Source organism: Crotalus tigris, unplaced genomic scaffold (assembly GCF_016545835.1).
Source record: "Crotalus tigris isolate CLP2741 ecotype Arizona unplaced genomic scaffold, ASM1654583v1 scf7180000017625.6296891, whole genome shotgun sequence".
NCBI lineage: Eukaryota > Metazoa > Chordata > Lepidosauria > Squamata > Viperidae > Crotalus > Crotalus tigris.
Genome location: NW_024096520.1, coordinates 2,702,014 through 2,723,884, shown reverse-complemented (window position 1 = coordinate 2,723,884; position 21,871 = coordinate 2,702,014). Strand labels below are relative to the sequence as shown.

At 36.4% G+C, this 21,871-nt stretch overlaps 1 protein-coding gene across 1 annotated transcript in view; it reads left to right on the top strand.

Annotated features, from left to right (window-relative positions):
- The window catches only part of LOC120303805 (protein bassoon-like), a 191,019-nt gene extending 172,460 nt beyond the window's left edge, over positions 1-18,559 (top strand). Inside the window, exon 4 of the mRNA XM_039333635.1 lies at positions 18,004-18,559. Within this exon, the coding sequence (XP_039189569.1) occupies positions 18,004-18,465 (462 nt within the window). The 3' untranslated portion in view covers positions 18,466-18,559. The remainder of the gene's footprint in view (positions 1-18,003) is intronic.
- The last annotated feature ends 3,312 nt before the right edge of the window (positions 18,560-21,871 follow it).

Sequence of the window (21,871 nt, the reverse complement as noted above, 5' to 3'; positions counted from 1 at the left end):
ATAATAAAGACCATATCGTCCGCAAAGGCCTGTGTTTTGTACTCTTCTCTTTTAATTTTCGTTCCCTTTATTTCTCTGTTTGCTCTAATTTTAGTTAATAGTATTTCTATTGTTAAGATAAAGAGAAGTGGCAAAAGTGGGCATCCCCGACGTACCTCATTGGTTATTTGAAATGTGTTGGTGGTGCCCCCATTTACTATTACCCTAGCCTTCTGCATGTTATATATTGCCGCTATCATATTTTCAAATTTACTTCCCAATTCCATGTGTCTAATTTGCCTAATTATAAATTGCCAATTTAAATTATCAAAAGCCTTCTGAGCATCCAGAAAAACAAGGGCTGCTTGTTTCTCTGGGTGGGCTTCCTAGTATTCCAGTATGTCTATTATTATTCTTATGTTATCTCTTATTTGTCTATTTGGGAGGAAACCATTTTGGTCCGGGTGTATTATCTCATTCAATACTCTTTTCAGCCTGTCTGCTATTATGTTCATAAATATTTTGTAATCTGCATTTAAAATGATATTGGTCTGTAGTTACTGACTTAGTTTTTATCAGTACCTTCTTTCGAGATTAAGGTGATGTGTGCCTCCCTCCATGATTCCGGTATTTTCACTTTGTGTAGTGCTTCGTTATATATTTCCAACAATATTGGTTCCATAATCTCACTCATTTTTTTGTAAATTTCCCCTGGGAGGCCATCCGGTCCTGGTGTATTGTTATTCTTGAGTCTTAAAATTGCCCCTCTCAATTCTTCTGGTGTTATTTCTCTATTTAACATTGTTCTTTTTCCTTCCTCTAGTGGTATGATCTCTTCTTCCAACAAGTAATTATCAATTTTGTCCAATGCTATTTCTTTTTGTTTATAAAGGTTCACGTAATAATTTTGTACAATTTTCTTTTTCTTTTCATTATTTTGTAGGATCCCCATCTCATCATATAATTGTTGGATAATCTGTCCTTCTTTTTCCTTCTTCAGTTTGTAAGCCAGCCGTCTTCCAGTCTTATTGTTTAGAAAATTTAAAATTACTTGAGATCTCCTCTTGCTCTAATATGTTTAATTTATGTCTATCAAGCGTCAAAGTTTCTTTAACTAATTCATCTCCTGGTTTTGTTTGGAGTTGATTCTACAATTTTCCAATTTCTTCCATTAGAATATTATGCTGCTTCCATTTTTCCTTATTTTTCTTTGCCATATAAGCTATTGTTATCCCCCTTATATAAGCTTTCATAGTGTCCCATAAGTTTGTTAATGAAGTGTGTTGTTTTTTATTTTCTTTAAAGAATAATTTCAATTCCTTCGTTATCCTTTCCATATATTCCTTTTCCTTCAAGATTTGGGGGTTTAGTGTCCATCTTTTGATTTGTTTCCTTTGGCCTCTCCATTTTATCTCAAGGGGATTATGATCTGCCCACATATTTGGGGAGATCTCAATCTTTTCTGTTTCTATAGCTAATTCCTTATTCATCCACAGCATATCAATTCTAGACCACGATGCATGGGGGTTGGAGTAAAATGTATATTTATTTTCTTTTGGATGTAGGGTTCTCCACATATCTATCAAATTTAGTTCATCTATCATTCTAAAAAATGTTTTTGGTAATATATTTCTTTTATTCTTGTTAGTTTTATCGCTAAAGTAATCTTTTTTGATATCAACTATCCCGTTATAGTCACCTACAATGCATATATTCCTATGACCTGTTGCAATTATATTTTCATGAAGTTTCTTATAGTACTCCCCCTGGTTCTTATTAGGCGCATAGATAACTACCAACAAGATTTGAGTATGCCCTCATTTTATTTCCATCATTAGGGTTCTTCTTTTTGGGTCTGCATAAATTTGATTAGTCTTTATCCCTTCCTTAATATATACCACCACCCCTTTCTTATTCTTCTCTGCCAGTGCTGTATAAAGTGTCCCTAACTTTTTGTACTCTAAATATTTTTCATCTTGTTTTTGGATGTGTACCTCCTGGAGGCATACTATGTCTGTCTTTTGTTTACTTAGCTTTGTTAGTATTTGTCTTTTTTTTACCACTGCATTTAGTCCATTAATGTTTATTGATATTAATTTCAAATCTTCCATTCCGTTATCTATGTACCAGATATTAGTCTCTGTTTGCCTTGTAACTATTTGGGATCTTGTTTTAATACCTCTTATTTCTTGGTTTTCTTTTTCTTCTTTGCTTCTCTCTTCCCAGATTCCTCCTTTAGCTTAGTCTTCTTCTTGGCTTACAGTCTCCATCTACTCCCTACTACTCTGATCCTCTTCATTTCCCATCAGCTGGTCAAAGAAGTCCTGTGCCATCACTAAGCTATCGATTTTAACCTTCTTGCCTTGCCATGAAATAAGCATTCCCTCCGGGAGTATCCACCTAAACAAGACATTTTGTTTATTCAATTGTGCGGCCAGGAAACAATAGTCTTTACGTTGTTCTCAAACCCTTCTAGGAATTTGCTTCAATGTAATGATTTCCTTCTCCTTATAGGTCATTGGTTCTTCTCGGGTGATATTGTACACTATGTCCCAGATTTTTTTTCAGGCAAATCTAACATGGACCTCCTTGGGTAGTTTATGCCATGTAGCATAATTCGTTTGGATTCAATATACTTCATCCAATTCGTTCATAATTTCTTGTTTGTCCCTTTGGAGAAATTCTGCTATAACACCTGATGTTATCCGTCCTAAATCTTTATCCTTCGCCTCTGTCACATTTTGGAATCTTAAATAGACTGATGCCCGGTCCATTTTTAATTGAATTATTGAATCTTTAAGGTCCTTGTTTATCGCCGTCATTTTCTGATCCACCAGGTCTAATTTTTCCCAGTTTGTTCTCTTTTGACCTCTATTATATTGTACTCTAACATAATATGTTTATGTTATCCTTACCCTTCAAACTGGTATGTGTTTAGCAGTTGTGAGTTAAATCATTTTCTCATTGCAATGTAGTTTTAAACAAGTGTCTCCTCTTCTCTTCTAGCCAGCAATAGAAATAAAGTCAGCAACCTTTATTGTTTTAATTTTGGATGGCATTTCCTCCACTCCTGTCACATCAACTACTCTTCAGGAAGCAAATCTACTTAGCAAATAAGATGCCAAATAGTCCTGGCTCTCCAATTGCCACACTAGGCTTAAACTTCATCTTGCGATTAGAAGAACTTTGTTATTTGTAGGTCAAGTGGCTTAGAGACCAAAAAATAATTTAAAGCCATCTTCATGAATAATACTAACTAAAACATGGTTTAGTTTTGACCTATGATGAGGTGAGAAACAATTCCAACAAAGAAAGCCTGGTTACTAAATTAAAATAGATAGTTTTATACTGTATTTATTTCTACTGCTGATATCTCATTCTAAACAAAATAAATAAATAAATGGAAATGCATTAGACAAAAAGCAGTTCAAAGAGTTGTCTTAAATTACATACTTTTTTCTGATATTAATTTAACATACTCTGTTATATAGTTGCCTGATCTCCACATCCAGAGTGGTTTTTATCATTGTATTACAATATATGATGACACTAGGTTCTTTCCAGGACTATTACGTTTGGAAGAAGTTAGGCTGGAATTTCTTGGTACATCTTTCAGTGATTATCAGTGGATCACTTCATTCCCAACTCCAATTCTTTAACAGTAAGAACACTTATCTATAGTATGGTTTGTTTGGATTTGCCTGAAAGGTGAATTTATACAAAATCAATAATTTATTATTAAAAAGTTGTTTTATGATGAATGATATTTTCCTTCATGTTTTATGGAAGTGATTGCATTATAATTTAAAATGAGTAGTAAATACACAACAAATTCAATGATTTATTGAGCAACCATGGGAAATACTCTGCAGTAGAAAACTATTTTGAATAGAGGATTTTTTATCCATTATGGTCTCACATGGCGCCTTTATGACTCAGTTTTATTTTTTCATCCATATTTCACTGTAGAGTGGTACTAGTCCATCAGATAAAGCCATGGTAAAATCAATTGAAAGTCCATGATACACAAAACTTAAGGTTCACAATAACTATTATGGAACCTTAGACAATATTTTTATATGACACCAAATGAAAGTATATGCTAAAAAAATATTTAGCTGCCCTAAACTTGTATTACCTTTTTTTCTGTGATTTAAAGATATTCAGTTTTATTTTAACTTTCAAATGCAAAAACAATGCAGGAATGTTTTAAAAATGGCTATTTTAAATTATTCTATTAATAATTTTAGGAATACATATGAAATCATCATATCCATATGGTATTTCTTTCCACAAAAGGACAGATAAATAAAATCAACTACTGCTTTTTAATTTATGTTATAGTTACATCAACAATAATGAACAACAGGATTAGTTTTATATAAGATAGTGTGATTTTCTTTTCATGCCACTATACATAGAAAAGACTGGCCAGATAATTAATACACCTGTACAAAAGGGTAGAGTTTGTATTTCACAATACATATTTTATCACTCTGGTGGCAACATCTTGATATTGTGATGGGTGATATTTGGTTGGATATTTTAGAGAGAAGTAGCTATTTTTGATTTCTGCAGCATATACTTATTTTCTATCTATAGGATACATTTTGTTTTATGGAGTAGTCTCTAGTAGTACTGCATTCAAAAGGTCCTATGGCAGGTTTTGAAATTATGCAAGTGATATCTACTAGATGTGGAAAGCATTTTATTACATTTCTGTGAAGCAGAAGAATTAAGAAAAATATGGAGACATTTTGTATCTTCTCTCTTAAATTGGTAATTCTAGAGTACAATACTGGGGGCATTATATTCCATTTTTATTCTTCTCAAATCAACAGAACATTAGAAAGAAATTAGACTAAGTTGTTCAGGATTTTGTCTCTCTGTCTACTAGTAAGACAAGTCTCCAAAAACTGGACAGCACAGGACCAAATTTTGAAAGAGCAGAGAAACCAGCAGAAGAAAGACCAAGTTGAAAAATGCAATGGATCAAGCTGAGGGCAGTACAGAAAAAAATTCCTCAGTACATTACTTCTGGAACAGGCGCTTGGGTAGTGGCTTGGAATGAAACATCTGCAAGAAAACAACCAAGCTCAAAGAGCACCAAGGACCCCCCCCCCCCACAGCATGATATCTTGTAGTTGGAAGAGTAAATATGTATAAAGTTTTGTTATAATGGAGATCATTTTGAAAAAAAAAATCTCTTCCTGTTACTCAGTTCTAGTGAAGCACTGTCACTTGATCAGGATGCTTATATTTAATTGTATCCTGAAAACTGAGTAAGAAATAATCTTTTTCAGGTCAACCTAGACATTCTTGAATGTTTCTAGCTTTAGAATTTAATTAAAGAGGAAGTGAGTTGACAAAGGCTGCTATTTTTATTTCTAACTAGCACATTTCTATTATCTTCACTTGGTCTTTCCTCAATAGAGAGCTTGGTATTCAACTTAATGGCAGCTTTTTTAAATAAATAATACTAAGAATTTCAACTAGAAAGTTTGTCAATATAATGAAATCATACCTGACTTAACTTCTGCTGTCATAGTAATAACAAACACAATCCTGATTTGGAGGTTGTTGGTATCTAAAACTAAACAAATCAGATTGGCTTAGAATGTTTGCAATTGAAACATGGGTGCTAGTCCAGAGGTTTTCAAACTTTTCATGCTAGTTTAAAGAAAAAAATCTGGAACTCCTGATCAAGAAACAAATTTCTAGTAGTAGAAAAATGGCTGCATTTCAGTTATTTGTTTGTTTGTTTGCTTGCTTGCTTGCTGTTTTCCCTTATTCTTTCCCAGAACCCCATTGAATTCTCACAGAACAAAACATAGTGGGAAAACTACTATAGCTACTGTATCATGGGAATGATTGAAGCTAATGTAGCAGGTTAGCTGTCTTTATGGATTGCTAATGTGAGGATAGGTTCACATGGTAAGAGGAATGAGGTGTTCTGAAGATGCTAAGGCAGGGTTCTTCAAACTTGGCCCTTTTATGACTTGTGGACTTCAACTCCCAGAATTCCTCAGCCAGGCACTCTGGCTAAGGGGTTCTGGGAGTTTAAGTCCACAAGTCATAAAAGGGCCAAGTTTGAAGACCCCTGTGCTAAAGCAACACAATGAACTTAGAATAAAACCAGCAAAAGCTTATAAATACTGGAAGTATATCTTTGGATTTATTTATAACACTGAGAATGAATGAATTGGCTCAGGAATATAAGTCTTACAGACTGGTATCAAATCATTTATTATCATGACAGTATAGATGATGTTTATAAAATCGACCAGTGGATTTTACCTTAGTCACTTCCCATCATCAGTTCCTCGTAAGTGAGCTTTATTCTCACCAAATGTAGTGCGATGTTTACAGACTGAGTAAATCTGAAAATGAGTAAGTTATCATACCTTTCTTTTTTTTATTGAAGCTTTTAAAAAAGATTAAAAACTAATATGAACTAATATGTAAGGAAGAAAAAAGGAAAAGAAAGAAAACAGAAGGAAAGAAAAAAGTGCAAGAAAAGTTAAAGAAAAATAGAAAAGAAAAAAGATACAAAAAAGTGGTTTCTGATACTCATCACAACAGTTATAAGCACATTTAACCTCTCTCTAAAGTTACATCATAATGCTTTCTATAATCTGTCCTCTAATAATCAAAGCCATCAATCACAAGTTCATTTTTTTTCTTTTCACCCAAAGAGGTTTCCAGCCACCAATAAATCTTTTCTCTAATTAAAGTTAGTTTATTTGTCTCAGCAAGAGCTTCAGCTTCACCAAGAATTCCTCCTTAATTGGTATGTGAAATAGTTATTATATCCTTCTGTAAATATGTACCTAAAAGTTCCATGTACATTATACCTCTTCTTATTTTGTGTTCCTCATCATATTTGTCATAACATCAGAGATGTTCTTGGTATGCTGCTCTGTAGGCAATATTAACTAGTAAGGAGATCCATAGGATTTCTGTAGATTCTTATCTACAGAAATCCTATGGATCTCCTTACTAATTAACCTTTATTGTCTGTGGGCACACTGACACACATTAAAAATGAAATTCTCTTGCCTGCTCTCAAAAAAGAACACATACATACACACCTATAAACATGCTAAATACAGCATATGTATATACCTAAACCTTACATATAAATACATATAAATATTAATCACTCTCCATCTTGAATACATAATGGAAAGCTCGAGAGTTCGCAAGGTTAATACTCCATGGAACAAAACTGTGATTGAATCTGGATGTTCTGCTATGGATACCACAAAACCTCCTCCCAGAAAATAACAAGGAAAACAGATTGTGAAGAGGATGTGTAGTGTCCCAGATAATCCTATGGATCCTACTCAAGCAATGTTTATATACTATCTCCTGGATGGAAGGGAGAGAACTGCCAATAATTTTTTCTGCCTTCCTCACCACTCTCTGCACCGCCTTCCTGTCTGAAGCAATGATGTTTCTGAACCAGACTGTAATGCAATATGACAGGATGCTCTCGATCATCCCTCTACAGAAAGTGGTAAGGATAGGGGAAGGAAGATGTGCTTTTCTCATGTGATGCAGAAAATGCAGGCACTGCTGTGCCCACTTCACCAGTGTCTCGCTGTTAAGCAACCAAGCCAGTCTATTCGTTAGCTGCATACCCAGAAATTTGATGCTGCTAACCATCTCCACAGGTGAATCATTAATACATAGAGGAGTGTGGCTATGCCTGTCTTTTTTGAAATCGATAATGATCTCTTTAGTTTTTCCAACGTTTAAAAGTAGGCTGTTTTTCTTACGCTAGTTCACCAAACCCTCAACCTCCTTGCACCCTCACTGTCATCATGAATAAGACCCACTACTGTAAATGGTTTGTCTTGGAATCTCAGAAAACTGCTAGGTTGCATGGTCCATGATATATTAGCCTAGAGTGGCTTTTTGGCTTTCACATAGATCAGTGCATTTTCTTTTATGCTTCATTTAGAAAATCAGGAAAGACAGAATGTGTTTATATATTGCTTACATTTTTGGATTCATGTAAAATAAAATTAATTATGTGAATGAATCAAGTCTGAAAACCAACAATTTACCACATACAGTGCCTAACAGGAAGTATGTGCATGTGTTACACTGTTGTTTCAACAGGTGTTGAGCAAGGATGGAAGTTCAAACATTGTGTAGCTACAGAAATGATACAGAGCTAATTTCATGAAATGTAGCTTTTCATTCCACTGCCTGTCCATCTCATCATTTTTATTTTTCCAGTCACCATGGCAACTCTCTTTATTTCAATGGGCTATTTTTATTCTGAATTCCCATAGTACCATCTGTCTCCCTGAGGATTAGCACTTGCTTCTTCGCTCCAGGAGAAGGCTATAATCACGATAACAAACCTTACCACACAGCAGGAACTAATGGATCTCCTGCAAAAAAGAGCCATCAACAGCATTAATTGTTCCATTACCTGAAGCACAATTGAATGAATGTGCCTTGAAATCACCAGGGAATAGAATACTAAATAAATGCATAAATAAGTTTAGTGGATTCCAACTGGGGATTGTCATATGGTCAGAATTATTGGCCTCTGGAGGAAAGGAGGCTATGGACTTAACTGACTCCACTAGCATTTCAGCAGCTGTGAGATCTGAGCTTTAGACAGAGCCTGGTGAAGTTACCCAAAGCCATAGTGACACACAATTTAAGGGAGAACAAATACGAAGATAATATAGGATTTTCAAAGGAAAAGGTGGATTAGCCAGAAATAGTGTAGTCTTCCTTAATAATGTTATTTTTATGTTTGGACTTTGGCCCATATAGGGCTTCCATTTCTTCCTCAAGTAAACCTTCCATCTATCTGTGTCATTTAGACTAAAGAAATCAGAGAAAAGTTCATGCATAAAAATAATGCCAGTATCTGAAGCGAGGCCTCTTTCAGGACATTCTTGACTGGAATGTCTCCCAGATAATCAGGGATCATCTTTGAAGGCCTGCCCTGGGTGCTTCCTATGCTAAAGTGTGGTGAAGAAGACTTACTACCCAACCACCTTTGCCTTCTCTTTCATCTGCTATCATCATTGTCAAAGGACTCTCATTTCTTAGCTATGAGAAGTAGGATATGGAGGAAGGAGATAAACAAGGCTGAAGGGATGAAATTCCATACACTTCTGTTGCAATAGCTCTTTAATTCATGCATAAATTTCTGTGGAGTTCCTGTGTGCATGGTTATATTCTATTTCCAGTTAAAACCTTATAATGAGGCAGGCAAGACCATTTGAAATCAATTTTCATGTATCCATGGTGTCGTAGTCAGCTCTAGTCTGTTATGAATGAAAATTGACCAAGAAATTCTAGTCTCAGTTGATCCTGTGCTGTAACAAATTACAACAGCATGGCAGTTTCACCAGAAAGAAAATATAATATATATACAGTATATAATATAATATTTTCTTGCATAAAATGCTGTAACAACGATGATCAGTTGCCCCAGTCATAGAAGAAACTGAGAGGCTTTGGATAGAGATCCTTGCTTCTAGGATTCACTCCATCTCTTTTTCCAGTTTATCACACCTAGTACTTACAGTATGAAGTGTTGTGAGCTATTTTAGTTAGCAGTTTGACAATGATTTATTTTTATGGAAGAGATAGATCAGTAGATTATGTTTTAGGTCTCCTTCCAATACCCCTCATCCTTCAAATGAGAGGAAAGGAGGATCTTTCCCCCCCCCCCAGCTGTCATTTTACTGTGCCTCAAAAATGTGGTCAGCAAAGTTGTTACCCTCACACAAGGATAGGAGTGGCAGATTCTGTTGTGACAGTTGAGGGAACAAGGAGCCCTTCCTTCCTTCCTTCCTTCCTTCCTTCCTTCCTTCCTTCCTTCCTTCCTTCCTTCCTTCCTTCCTTCCTTCCTTCCTGAAATAAAAGAAAACCTTTTTCATATTCATATATTTCTCAATGATCTTGCTAAAGACCAAAGTCTGGTCTGCACATATCCTGCCTGACATACTCTTTTCCAAACTGTTTTCATTGTCACCTCTTATAGTCTTTCAGTCAGAACTTAGTTTCTCAGACACACTTAACAAACTAATCCCCTTGTTGTTTTTGTATTCACTTTCGATACCTTTTCCTTTATACAGAAAATTGTTAATAACATTCTTTCAGTTATCAGGCCAGGTGCAATCTTAACATTCATGTTAGACAAATCATTTAGCCATCTCATAAGTGAACTAAATCTATATTTTAACATGTTTCCAGTTACAATGTCTACATCTCCAGCCTTACCATTTTCAACATTCTCCTAAATCCTAACATGTAATCCTCTCATTGGTCCTTTAGTAAATTTTTAGTCTTTGATCACAAATAATCAAATTAGTTGTCCTGCTGGATTTTTATTCATTGTTTTGCCATATGTACATATGAACAGAATGATGTTTAAGCCACATTGTTTGACATGGACTTTCTAAGCAGATAACTCACCACTCTCTAATCCCATTCTTTCTCAGGTCTCTAAGAGAATCCATCACCATCACCATCTCTTGGGTAGTTGACTATTATATGTGTGTATCTAATTTTCAAATATTTTATATTTAACAACCTTACTATGTTGGTTAGAAATATTAACTTTTTAACACAATTCAAGCTAGGAAATGCTATTCCCACCCTCTGCTCAAAATTGGAATATATCTCTAATGAATATGACTAAAGGCCAAGAAAAATAATTCTCAATAATTTGAGAAAAATAATTTCTGAATCCATTATTAGCCTTTTTCTCATATATGGAAACTTCAGTAAACAAATGATACTCCAGTTGTAGCGTCACTGTTTTTCTTAGCTTGATTTTATAATTTTTAATGTGTGCTTTCCCTGTTTCTCTATTTTTCAGCAGTTTAGAGCAAAGTACTTATTTCTCTGTTTTATTTTATTATCTCATATGATTTAATATAACCTAATATAATTGTTGGTGGCTATAAAAGATCTCTTCCAGGAGCAGATCTTGGCTTCTCTTAGGCTGTTCTTTTGTCTGTACTAGCTTGTTTGCAACTGATCTTAACATGCTGATCTTTTTTTCCAATCTGATCTTCCATATTGGTGGAGCACTCTGTAGCTTTTTTTCTTGTTTTGTTGATTTTGCATCCAAGATATTCAGTTATTACTACAGCAATAATGTACATTAATTAGTATGTTTCTTGCAATGAACTGTTTATATTTGATATTACAATATTGGCATCTTTTAATACTTGTGCTAGCTGATTTTGGGGGAACAAGCTTCAACGCAGGCAACCTTATTCTGTTGACATCCTGTTCTAGATGTCTATTTATTCTTTGTTTCAATTTCTTTTGTTTTTTAATTAGAGGGCTTTGTTCTTTCTGAAGAGAAGACAGAGGAGAGGATGCTAGTTTGGGAGTGTTTGTTTTGTTTAATAACTATACCGTATTCCTCTACAGCCAACTTGCCCTAATTTGCCTCTATAGTCTGAACAACTTCTAGCAAGGCTTTGATTTCTTTATCTCAGGTTAGATCTTTGCAGTTCTTCTAATTCAGTTTATGTGAATACTTTATTTTTTTAATTTTGTACGCCGCCCTGAGTCCCTTGGGACTGGGCAGCATATAAATTTTAGAAATAAATAAATTAGAAATAAATAAATTTTGTATTATAACTCGACATCGATCTATTAGCCTCTGTTCTGCTATTTCTGATTCTGGATGTTGTTCTTTCCAGAACTGGTATATTCTTTTCAGATATCGTCTTCTCATTAGATTTGCTTGATAACAGATCATTATTTCTTTGTTTTCAGTCTTTATATATTTGCAGCAAGTAAATAACTTTTCTTTAGTAGTCCTAGACTTTCTGGCTCTGTTTGCTCAGGCAACAATGTTGAGTTTTATAACCCATTTGCCACCAGATGTCCAGGTATTCCAACAACTAGTGTGGTCCTTGTTGACCCTAGCAATGACTGATCTGGTATGGATTTCTGTAAATCAGAGGTCCCCAACCTTTGAGCACCAGGAGCCGGTTCCGTGAAGAACGTTTTTTCTGCGGACCAGAGGGGGCGTGGTTTCATGTACTGCCCCATTTAGGGATGGGGCGACATTAGCACCAGCAGGACGTGTGGGGGTGGGGCGACGCTAGCACTGGTGGAAAGCATGAGGGCGGTGCTAGCATCGGCGGGCTGCATAGGGGTGGGGTGGTGCTAGCGTTGATGGGATGTGCAGGGGTGGCGCTAGCACTGGTGGGACATGCAGGGGTGGCACTAGCACTGGGAGGATGCTCAGGGGTGGGGCAGCACTAGCGCTTGCGGTACGCTCAGGGCAGGGCGGTGGTAGCACCGGCAGGATGCTCGCTGTTAGCACAAGTGTAGGGGGTGTGAGTGCACGCGCATGTGCATGTGCACTGGCCATCCCTTCACGTGGCCCATGACTGGACCAAAGTCACCCAGTTAACTTTAATACCTAAGGGAGGCCTGGAGTGCACAGTCCTTTGGATTTGAGTCTTTTTACTCATTGCAGTATAAGCTTCTGTACTGATAGATCTCTGCCTTTCTATTTGATGATATATATCCCTCCTCCCATATTTTGCTGCATTGGGACACTTGAGCTGGATCTTATCACGGACCTGAAACAACAGAAACAGCTAGTTACTTTAATTATAATCCCTTAAGAGAGTGAATACAGCAGGATTTTCAGAATAATTGTCCTCTCATTTTAACTCAGCATTACCTTCCTGCACAACAGAACTGAGGCAGAAAAAGGGTTGCTTTATGTTCTCAGTAGTTTTGCCTCAGAACCTCAGGGATATCAAAGCATGCATTCAACCATATCCTTTATAGGTATAAAGTTATTTAAAATTTTAAGCATACCATTTTAGTCAGAAAAATAATTTCTACAGTATAGGAGAATGACAGGAAGAACGCTAAGGTATCAAAAGACAAAATTTACTATATTGCATACTCAAAAAGAAACAAGCTTGAATGGCCTCTAAGCCTTTATAAATACTGAAAGGCACAGCAACTTCTCAGCAGAAGCAAAAAAGCTGCAGTGAGCAATACTGAAGGGAAAGGCAGATAACAAAGAGAATATCTGCATTGGATCAGACCATATTGTGTATACATGCTGATCTTTATAAGAACCCTCCCTGACTGAAATGTGAATATAACTTTGTTTCTGTACTTGCATCCATTGTTCCAGACATATACTGTACAAATCTAAAACCAATGAAAGGGCTTATTGGTCCAAGTAAGCAGGTAAAATATAACATATCTTTCATTGCTTTGCAACTCTTCTCTGTTTCATTAGACTTTCCAAGCCCTGATACTGTGCTAATGGAAAATATTACAAGTAGAAATACATTCCACCTAAGCAACTATCCTATCTGAACAACAATCAGCAGACTGAGGCTAAGTCCAGTTCCTTCCTGCAGAACTGGAATTGTCAAAATTTTTGCTTCAGTGAATATCATCCCTTGAGCAGTTGGGATATTGAGACCTGCTTTACTATACAGCTTCAGTCATAATTGTGATAGAATTTGCCAACATTCAAGAAGTTTGATAAGAACTAAGACCAGTGGTGGGATTCAGCCAGTTCACACCACTTCGGCAGAACCAGAAGCTAATTTTTTGTTGCCCAGGCCCAGAATGGACTTCCGGAAGCGACATCCACACAGAGAACTGGTTGTTCACATATTGAATCCCACCACTGACTAAGACATACAGGATGTGATTAAAAAGAGGTGTTTTGGCATGCTAAAGAGCATGAACATAACTCCTCTCAGTAGCTCATTAAAGTAGCTGCCTTGTTTTCCAGAATTGTATGACTTTGTGCTGTGATCTCTACTGTAGCTGCGTAAGTCTGGAATTAGAAGTTGTTCTTTAATTAAATGTAAATAGATACTATCTTCTTTTTCCTGGGTGTTCCAAAGCACATTCTAAATCAAATCTACAACACTGCACAACCTAATATAAGCATAAGAATAATTTTGCTATATCAAGCCATGCAACCTCTATGAAATAGACTTTCTTACAGTGACCAATTAGGAACCTTTCAAAAATGCACACAGAACAAGACAGGGGTAGTTTGCAAAACTGGAGTTCTACAATTCTACAAACATTAGACTCCAATTCCCACTGGCTCAGCCAGCAATATTGCATAATCATAACTTCTCTATTGTTATTTAGCAGGTTTAAATATGAAGATCGTATAGACTGCTCCTAATAGATAATTCTCTTAAAATAAGTTGTAAAGAACATGTTATTAATTTATATTCCTATCCCACTGCTTTCAAAGGTAAGAGCAGTTTATATGATATTTTCATGCAGATATCTGTTATGTCAAGTGAGTCAGAGCTACAATTCCCAGAATTCCCAGGTATTTTAGAAATGAAATCCCAACCAATTTGAAGCCTACCACATTGGAAAAAATGTCTTTTTGTTTTGTTCTATTTAATTGAGAATTTTGTTTAATCTAGTAGACATCAAGGCAAGATACAGAAACAGACATAGGTCAAATTATTGTGGAGTAGCAGATGGCTGACCATGTCAGGGCTGATAAGCAGAGTTAAGCCTTTTTATGATTTGAATAGGGGGCCACTAATGGATACCAAGACCATAGGCTTGACTGGGAAGTCAAAAACATCCAAAAAGTCAGTGGCAAACCTCTAATTATATAGCAATAGCACTTAAAATTATATAACCCGTCATAGTGCTTTACAACCTCTCTAAGTCATTTACAGAGTCAGCATATTGCCTCCAGCAATCTTGGAAGGATGGAAAGCTGAGTCAAACTTGAACTCCAGGCTATATGCAAAGTTAGCCTAAAATACTGCATTCCAACCATTGCACCACCACAGTTCTATACTACTAAAAGTTTCATGTCTGTAACCTTTAACTCAGTGAAACAGTGCATCAATACCTCAAGTCAGCTAACATACAGCTGCTGCTGTTCAATGCCCCACTGCACTGCTGAGGTCACATGATCTTTATTTACAACTGATACCTTCCTATAAGTCAATAGGGAAACCTGGGAAGTTTGCAAGAAAAATGTCAATGGGTATCATGTGACCACAGTTTATGGCAGGTGTGCACTGGCAGGTTTGGACTTGCAACTTCCTTTCTAGGAAACTTGTAGGAGAAAGTCAATGGGGAACCTTTCATGGAAGGTCACAAGTTGCTCAGGTAAATCTCCCATTCTTGCACAACCTCCACCAGTCTCTCTATGCTCACAAATATACCTGAAAAGATGACACAACGGGTCACTGGTTGCCTAGTGCAGGGGTCCCCAACCCCTGGTCTGTGGACCAGTCCCAGTCCATGGCATGCCAACAACCGGTCCACACAAACAAGGATGCAGTCAGCACACAAAACCATGCCCCCTCCAGTCCATGGAAAAACCTCTCTCCATGGAACCAGTCCTTGGTGCCCAAAAGGTTGGGGACCTCTGGTCTAGTGGATGCTAAAAACACATGGAGATAGATAGAGAGATGGACAGACAGATATATCCATGAAATCACCAAGAGCTAAGCTCAGCTCAGTGGAGATTTTACCTTTCAGTGGGCTAAACACCATTAGTAACTAGATAAATTTAAAGTTCATAGAAACAGTACAAAATCATAATCTGAGAAGAAGATAAAATGCCAAATGTTGGGAGGTGTACAACAAAGCAGCAAGATTCATTGTTCCAGCATTAGTTTATTCTCCAAGTCTTTAATAACTATCTCCAGAATCTATGCTCAGCACTAGCAGCTGCTCATCTCAGGGACTCGCCAGAAGGGATACTGAGGAGCAAGGCCTTGTTGCAACTGAGCATTTTATGTCTGTCAGACATAGGTTTAGGATGCTGGACCATCTGCATAATGCAGAGTCTTTATCCCAGGTGAGACATGGCTGCTGGGAATTCAGGGATTCTTGAAGCTCCATCTGTTGCTCACACTTTTCCAGGGAAGAGATGACAGCTGGTTTAGTTCATGTGAATACAGATTAATAATGCTACGGCACTGGTGTTCTCAGATGCTTTATTGCTGCTATTGTATTGCCTGATAATTCCATGCTTGCTACTAAACAGATAGAAAAGAGGGGTGAGAGAAGGTGAACAGAGCTTTATTTTTAAATTTTCTGGGATGTATAGAAAAAATAAAGTGATGTTAAATGCACTTGAGATAGAAGTCTCATAGATTAGAAAATGTATCCCACTACTACCAATCTGACCCTATATCAACATGTTTCACTTTGTGATTCATTTATCATCTGCTTGCCAGCATGAAATTACTTCAGTGTCTTATAAGCATATTGTTACTTATTCAAAAATGTGTAATAAAAAATAATTGAAATGTGCCAGCAAGAATAGGCTTTCTTTTCATATTCAGAAATTCTGAAAAGTACTTAAGGAGTACTCTAGGATACAGGAAACTTAAGTGAAGTAATTGTTATCCATGAGAACGCAGAGGTGTAGCATGACCATACTGAAAAATATACCAATACATGCATAGCTTTTTTATATACATCTCATGGTATTATATACTGTATATAAGAGAGTTGATTAACATTTTACTTTCAGAATATTTTTAAGACTATGAGTTCTATTCCCATCTTAGGCATGAAAGGATGAGCAACGAAAAAAGGAAATGGAATCCAGAAGACATAATTGTTCATTGTAAAGAAGCACAATTCCTTTTATTAAAGAAGAATTCTTCTGAGACTTTTAATTACAATAGTAAAAGCAAACATAAACTAAACTCAATGAGGAAAAGAGAGATAGAAATAAAGAATAAAAAGTGCAAGGAACGAAAAAGAAATAAAGTAGAAAGTAATATAAGGAAAAATAAATATTTAAGGAAGTGACTTCCTACTTTTGTAACAAGTACGAACAAACTTAATAACTCTTTACTCCATATGAGGTTACAAACAAATCTCTCTTCTTCCTATAACTTGTCCTTCATCCATATGCAAATCATAAATCATCAACTTTTCAAGGAAAAGGTCCATAAAGGATATTAGAACTTTATAGAAACATCTTATTTTAACTTTGGTCAAACAAACTAACTTTATATTTCTTTTTTTTTTACTTCTAACATTAATGATCTTTAATTCATTCAACTGTTATTGATCTCTGTTCAATTTTTTTCCCCATCCCAAAGGCTTCTTCAAAGCTTTAGCAAACCTCCTTTCTAAATGAATTAAAAATTCCTTATCTAGATTTTTCTCTTGGTTTATTGTTTTTATTTCCCACTTTAGTTGTTCTCTATGTCTTATAATCCATGCTTTTTAAATTCTCCAATATTTCTGGTTCTAATATTTTTACATCAGGCAAAATTTGTTTCAAATTTGCTTTTAAGGTGTTGGTTTTATTTATTCATTTTTATTGTAAATCAAAAAGCGACTTCTGTAGTTGGAGGTATATCAAGTCAAATTAAATTAAACAACATTTTCTACAGTTGCTGTTTTGTGTTAAAACTATTTGAATAGCCTTTGAAAAAAGTAATTAAATGGCTGTCCTAGACAGCCACATTATTTGGAAATTAAATACCCATCACATGCTATTACTAGTGAACTAAGACTGAAACGGAGATACTTGTATAATGTCCAAACAGATAAGATTTAAGAATCAAGTTCAAAAGAAGGACTTAGTTCAGTGGTAAGAATGTAGGGTTTGTGGCAGTATCAACATACTCTTCTTTAAAAAACTGGATATTCAGCAATTAGCAGACAACATTGAAGAACTTGGTGTAAAGCATACACTGCCTTATTGCTAGATAAGCCTGTATTTGTAAGGCTTGGTTTAACAGCTCTTATGAACAGATACAATGGAACGTATGTTTAGATAAATATATTTGTACCATAGCCTTGGCTTGTCAACCAGACCGTGCAGGTTTGGTTTGCAACAAAATTTACTATTTTTATATACTGCAAAGGGACATTAAGTCAAAGTAAATGAAGAGAAGAGTTTCCATTAGAAGAGGGAACTTTGATCCTTGAATGAAATATTATTCATTGTTGATCGAACAATTTTTTCAATCAAAGCAATTGCATATTATGAGTTTTTCCTTCTTTTTCCAGAAAAACGAATGGCTGTGTTTGAACTGCCAAACTCAGAGGCTACTAGAAGGAAGCCTAGGAGATCCTGCTCCAATGCCACTGCCCATTTCAAAGCAACAGCCAACTGGATCCCCCCGGCACCAAGCTGGAGGTCAGCAACAGAGAGGAGCCCAGCACCATGAACCCTCAACTGCTAAAGACAGGCATCCTGCACATCTCAGGACTTCAGATCAAAGCAAATTACCAATGGCCACAGTCCAAAAAAAAATGCCTGGTGCTCCATCTGAAGAAAAGCCACTGCCCAAATTAGCTGAAGGGCCTCCAAAACCTTCTGAAAGTCCATTGTCAAAAGGGAAAATTGCAGCTTCAAAACCAGAAAGAGATATCAAAGACAGCACAGTTGTATCTGAATCTCAGAAAACACGAGAACAAGAGGTAAGTACTTTTTCACTTAGCAATGTAGGAACAATAGATGGGGTATGAGGTGTGTTGGAAGATGTTTAGCCTAAGACGGTGTTTCTTAATATTCTCAGCAACTTTGAAAAGTGTGACTGGTCTGAAGAATTCTGGCAATTGAAGTTCACACATCTTAAAGTTGCTAAGATTGAGAAACCCTGACCTAGAACTAGTAAGGAAATTTAAGGCAAGTTATGTGCCAGATAGACTGAATTCTATGATATGGATCATAGAATTCATCATGGGTTACAGCCTACAAGAGTTCTTTTTAAACATATGCATATAAAGGAGATAGGTTTTTTGTTTTCCCTTGCTGGATTTTTAATCATCCTTAGCTTTCAGAATATTTTCAATGCTTCAGAACATTCTTATTATCTCCCTGAGAAATATCCCTTCTAAAACATTCTGTTTGCAAATGTGCTAATCTCAAATATATATATAATTTGTTTTCAAGTCTCTTCTGATCTGATGAATAAAGAAAGTGTGACAATATAGTTTACAGTTATAATAGGACATATTTACTGTACATCTTTTTGTGATAGAACATTCACAATCTAAAGGCAAGATTTGCTGGATCTGAGCACAGCTTCAACATTTTGTATAAACATTGGCCAGTCAGTTGTTTCTGGAAAATATACAATTTCTCTCTTTGTCTCTAGCACCACATTTATATATTGTACATCCAAAGAGAATGCTTGCTAACGGTTAGTGATTTACACCAGCCTTCCTCAACTCTGATGCACATCTGTAAAGTACCTCCTTTATTGGAGGCCTGGTCATTCCACGACATCTTTTTTTTCCTATCCTAACTGTAATTCTAGTATACATATAGGGAATACAGGGATAGGCAAGCCACTACATTTTCAGAAATCTTTGTGTGTGCTTGGTTGCTTGTTGAGGGTAATTTCTCTAGGAAATATTCATGTGTTACTTAGAATACAATTTATACCTGTGAAATCAGTATTAGATTCTTTCTGTTATTGGGTAATAATAGGATAGGAATTATCAAAAATTATCCGAATTTAGTTGAAGACAGTGGGGAAGCAAAGGAGTTAGAGTGTTAGGTATTAGTGCACAGCAGGAGGCTAATTATGAGACTTCCAGAAAAAAACCAAATTGGAATACCTAAGGAAACAACCATTAGTTGTTACTGGTGGAAGAATGAAAGTAGACAGGAGCGAGTCCTGTTAAGATTAAGGTATCACAATAGGCCTCTTCTCTGTCTCTATCTGGAGTGATTAGTAAGGACCAGGCTATTCCATAGATGTCACATAGCAGACAATACCCTTCAGAGGAGAAGTTGACTATAGGACTGGCGGTCTGTTTAGTTTTCTACACTTAACAGAACAGGGGATTTTTTTTTTTTAATGGACATTGACTCATTTCCTTTTCTGGTAAATGTAGGGCTCTCATTTCTCCTGAGCTGCAAGTTGAAAATAGATATTAGCACAAGCAATAACTTTTTTGTAATGGGTTCTGTGGGAATTCTCAATTATACAGCTGCCAATATTTTGACTGGAGTATTGATTAAATGAAAAAAAAATAATCAAGATAGTCTGATCAGCACCCTTATCTTTACTTCTTGGGTTTTCTCTACAAAATGCCAAATTGAGCACCAAGTATGATTTCTGACTTTGGGGAGTCTGATGAGTGGCCTTTTGCCTCACTGTTACTTTATTCCCAGTACTGACATCTGAACTGTGAGAAATATGTGGTTGGGATTCTTACCTTTCAAGACATGAAGAAAAATTTGCTTCTTGGCTTCAAATTCCAATTACACGTTTCTAAAGATTTGTATGTGAAGATTTAAAATGTTTTAATTCTGCATGTGAGATCAGCACCACATTAGTGTTATTGGAATCCTGGGAATAAATTTAGCACTTAGCTGAATTTCAGTAACATTTCTAAAGTGCCTTTTAGGGTCAGTTTTTGCTTGAAGGAATTTGTAGGCAAGAATGGAGATGGAGTTCAGTTCCCAGCAGGACAATGCCTGCTTTATTAAACCAAAAAAAATGCCTGTCAGGATTTGCATGGACAAAGCACGTGTGGGGCCAGATAAGAAAGCATCCAAGGGGTAAGTACAGTTAGGAATCTAAAACAGGGAGAAAAATCCTCCCTCCAGCCCTATTTATAGTCTGGAAGCCTGCAGGAAGTTGCTGAATTATTGGGGCAGAAGTTATATTACATTCTAAACCTCCACAAAAGGCTCTGATAGACAGAGAGCAAAGGTAAGTGAGATAAAAGAAGGAACCATAATCCTTAATAATGGATGTCATTTGTTTTCAAGAAGGCTTATTTTCCAAATCTCTGGCCAAAAGTTGGGGGGGGGGGGGTGTTTCATATTGAGAAGGAGGCGTCAGATCACAATTGGTATTTCAGATCACAACTGCTCATGCTTTTTTTCAGATCTATAATATTCTAATTCTGTATTATATAATGAGGCATTGTGGGAGGGGGCAGGGGGATAGTACGGCACTCCCAAATTATTCTGACGCTTTATTTATGGAAGATTTAGTTCCCTTGCAGGTCAATGGGGTTTGCAAACCTGAACAAGGCGAGGACTTTGATTGTAACAGTTAGGGCCTATCCCATTGTCATCATTACCCCACAATTAAATGTGGACTAACAATACTGTGTCTAATAGATTTGCAAGTAATTACCCTATTACACCCAAATTAGGATCATAAATGGTTCTGCATTGTCCTAGACTGAAATGCATTAAGTGAGAATGCTGACTTCACAAATTCTTATCCGAATAGCTGTGGTTTTTGCAATGGAACCAGGTTGGGGCTCAGTCTAGCCTACAACAACTGCAGGCCCTGATAGGTTGTTTCCCAGCTTTTTTCCCTCCCATCTTTACAGAGAAGGCAAGTCTGACTGGGTGGATGTTTGAGTAACTCCCAGTATGTACCTTTTTCCTTCAGGGGTAGTCTCCATTCTTTGCTTTTCTAGTTTATATGCATGAATACCTTCACAATCCCTTTCAGCAAAGGGGAAAAAAATGGACCCAGGAAATTACAGACCTATCAGCCTGACCTCAATACCTGGGAAGATTCTGGGAAAGATAATCAAACAACGAATCGGTGAACACCTAGAGGCAAACAAAGTCATTACTAAAAGCCAACATGGGTTTGTCAAAAACATATCATGCCAGACAAATCTTATTGCATTCTTTGACCAAGTGACAAAATTAGTGGATCAGAGGAATGCTATGGATATAATTTACTTGGACTTCAGTAAGGCATTTGATAAAGTAGATCACAACCTATTACTTGATAAGATAGAAAAATGTGGATTAGACAGCATCACCACCACATGGATCTGTAGCTGACTGACCGGCCGTACTCAGGGTGTGGTCCTCAATGGAACCGCATCTACATGGAGGGAAGTGTGTAGTGGGGTGCCCCAGGGCTCTGTTCTGGGCCCAGTGCTC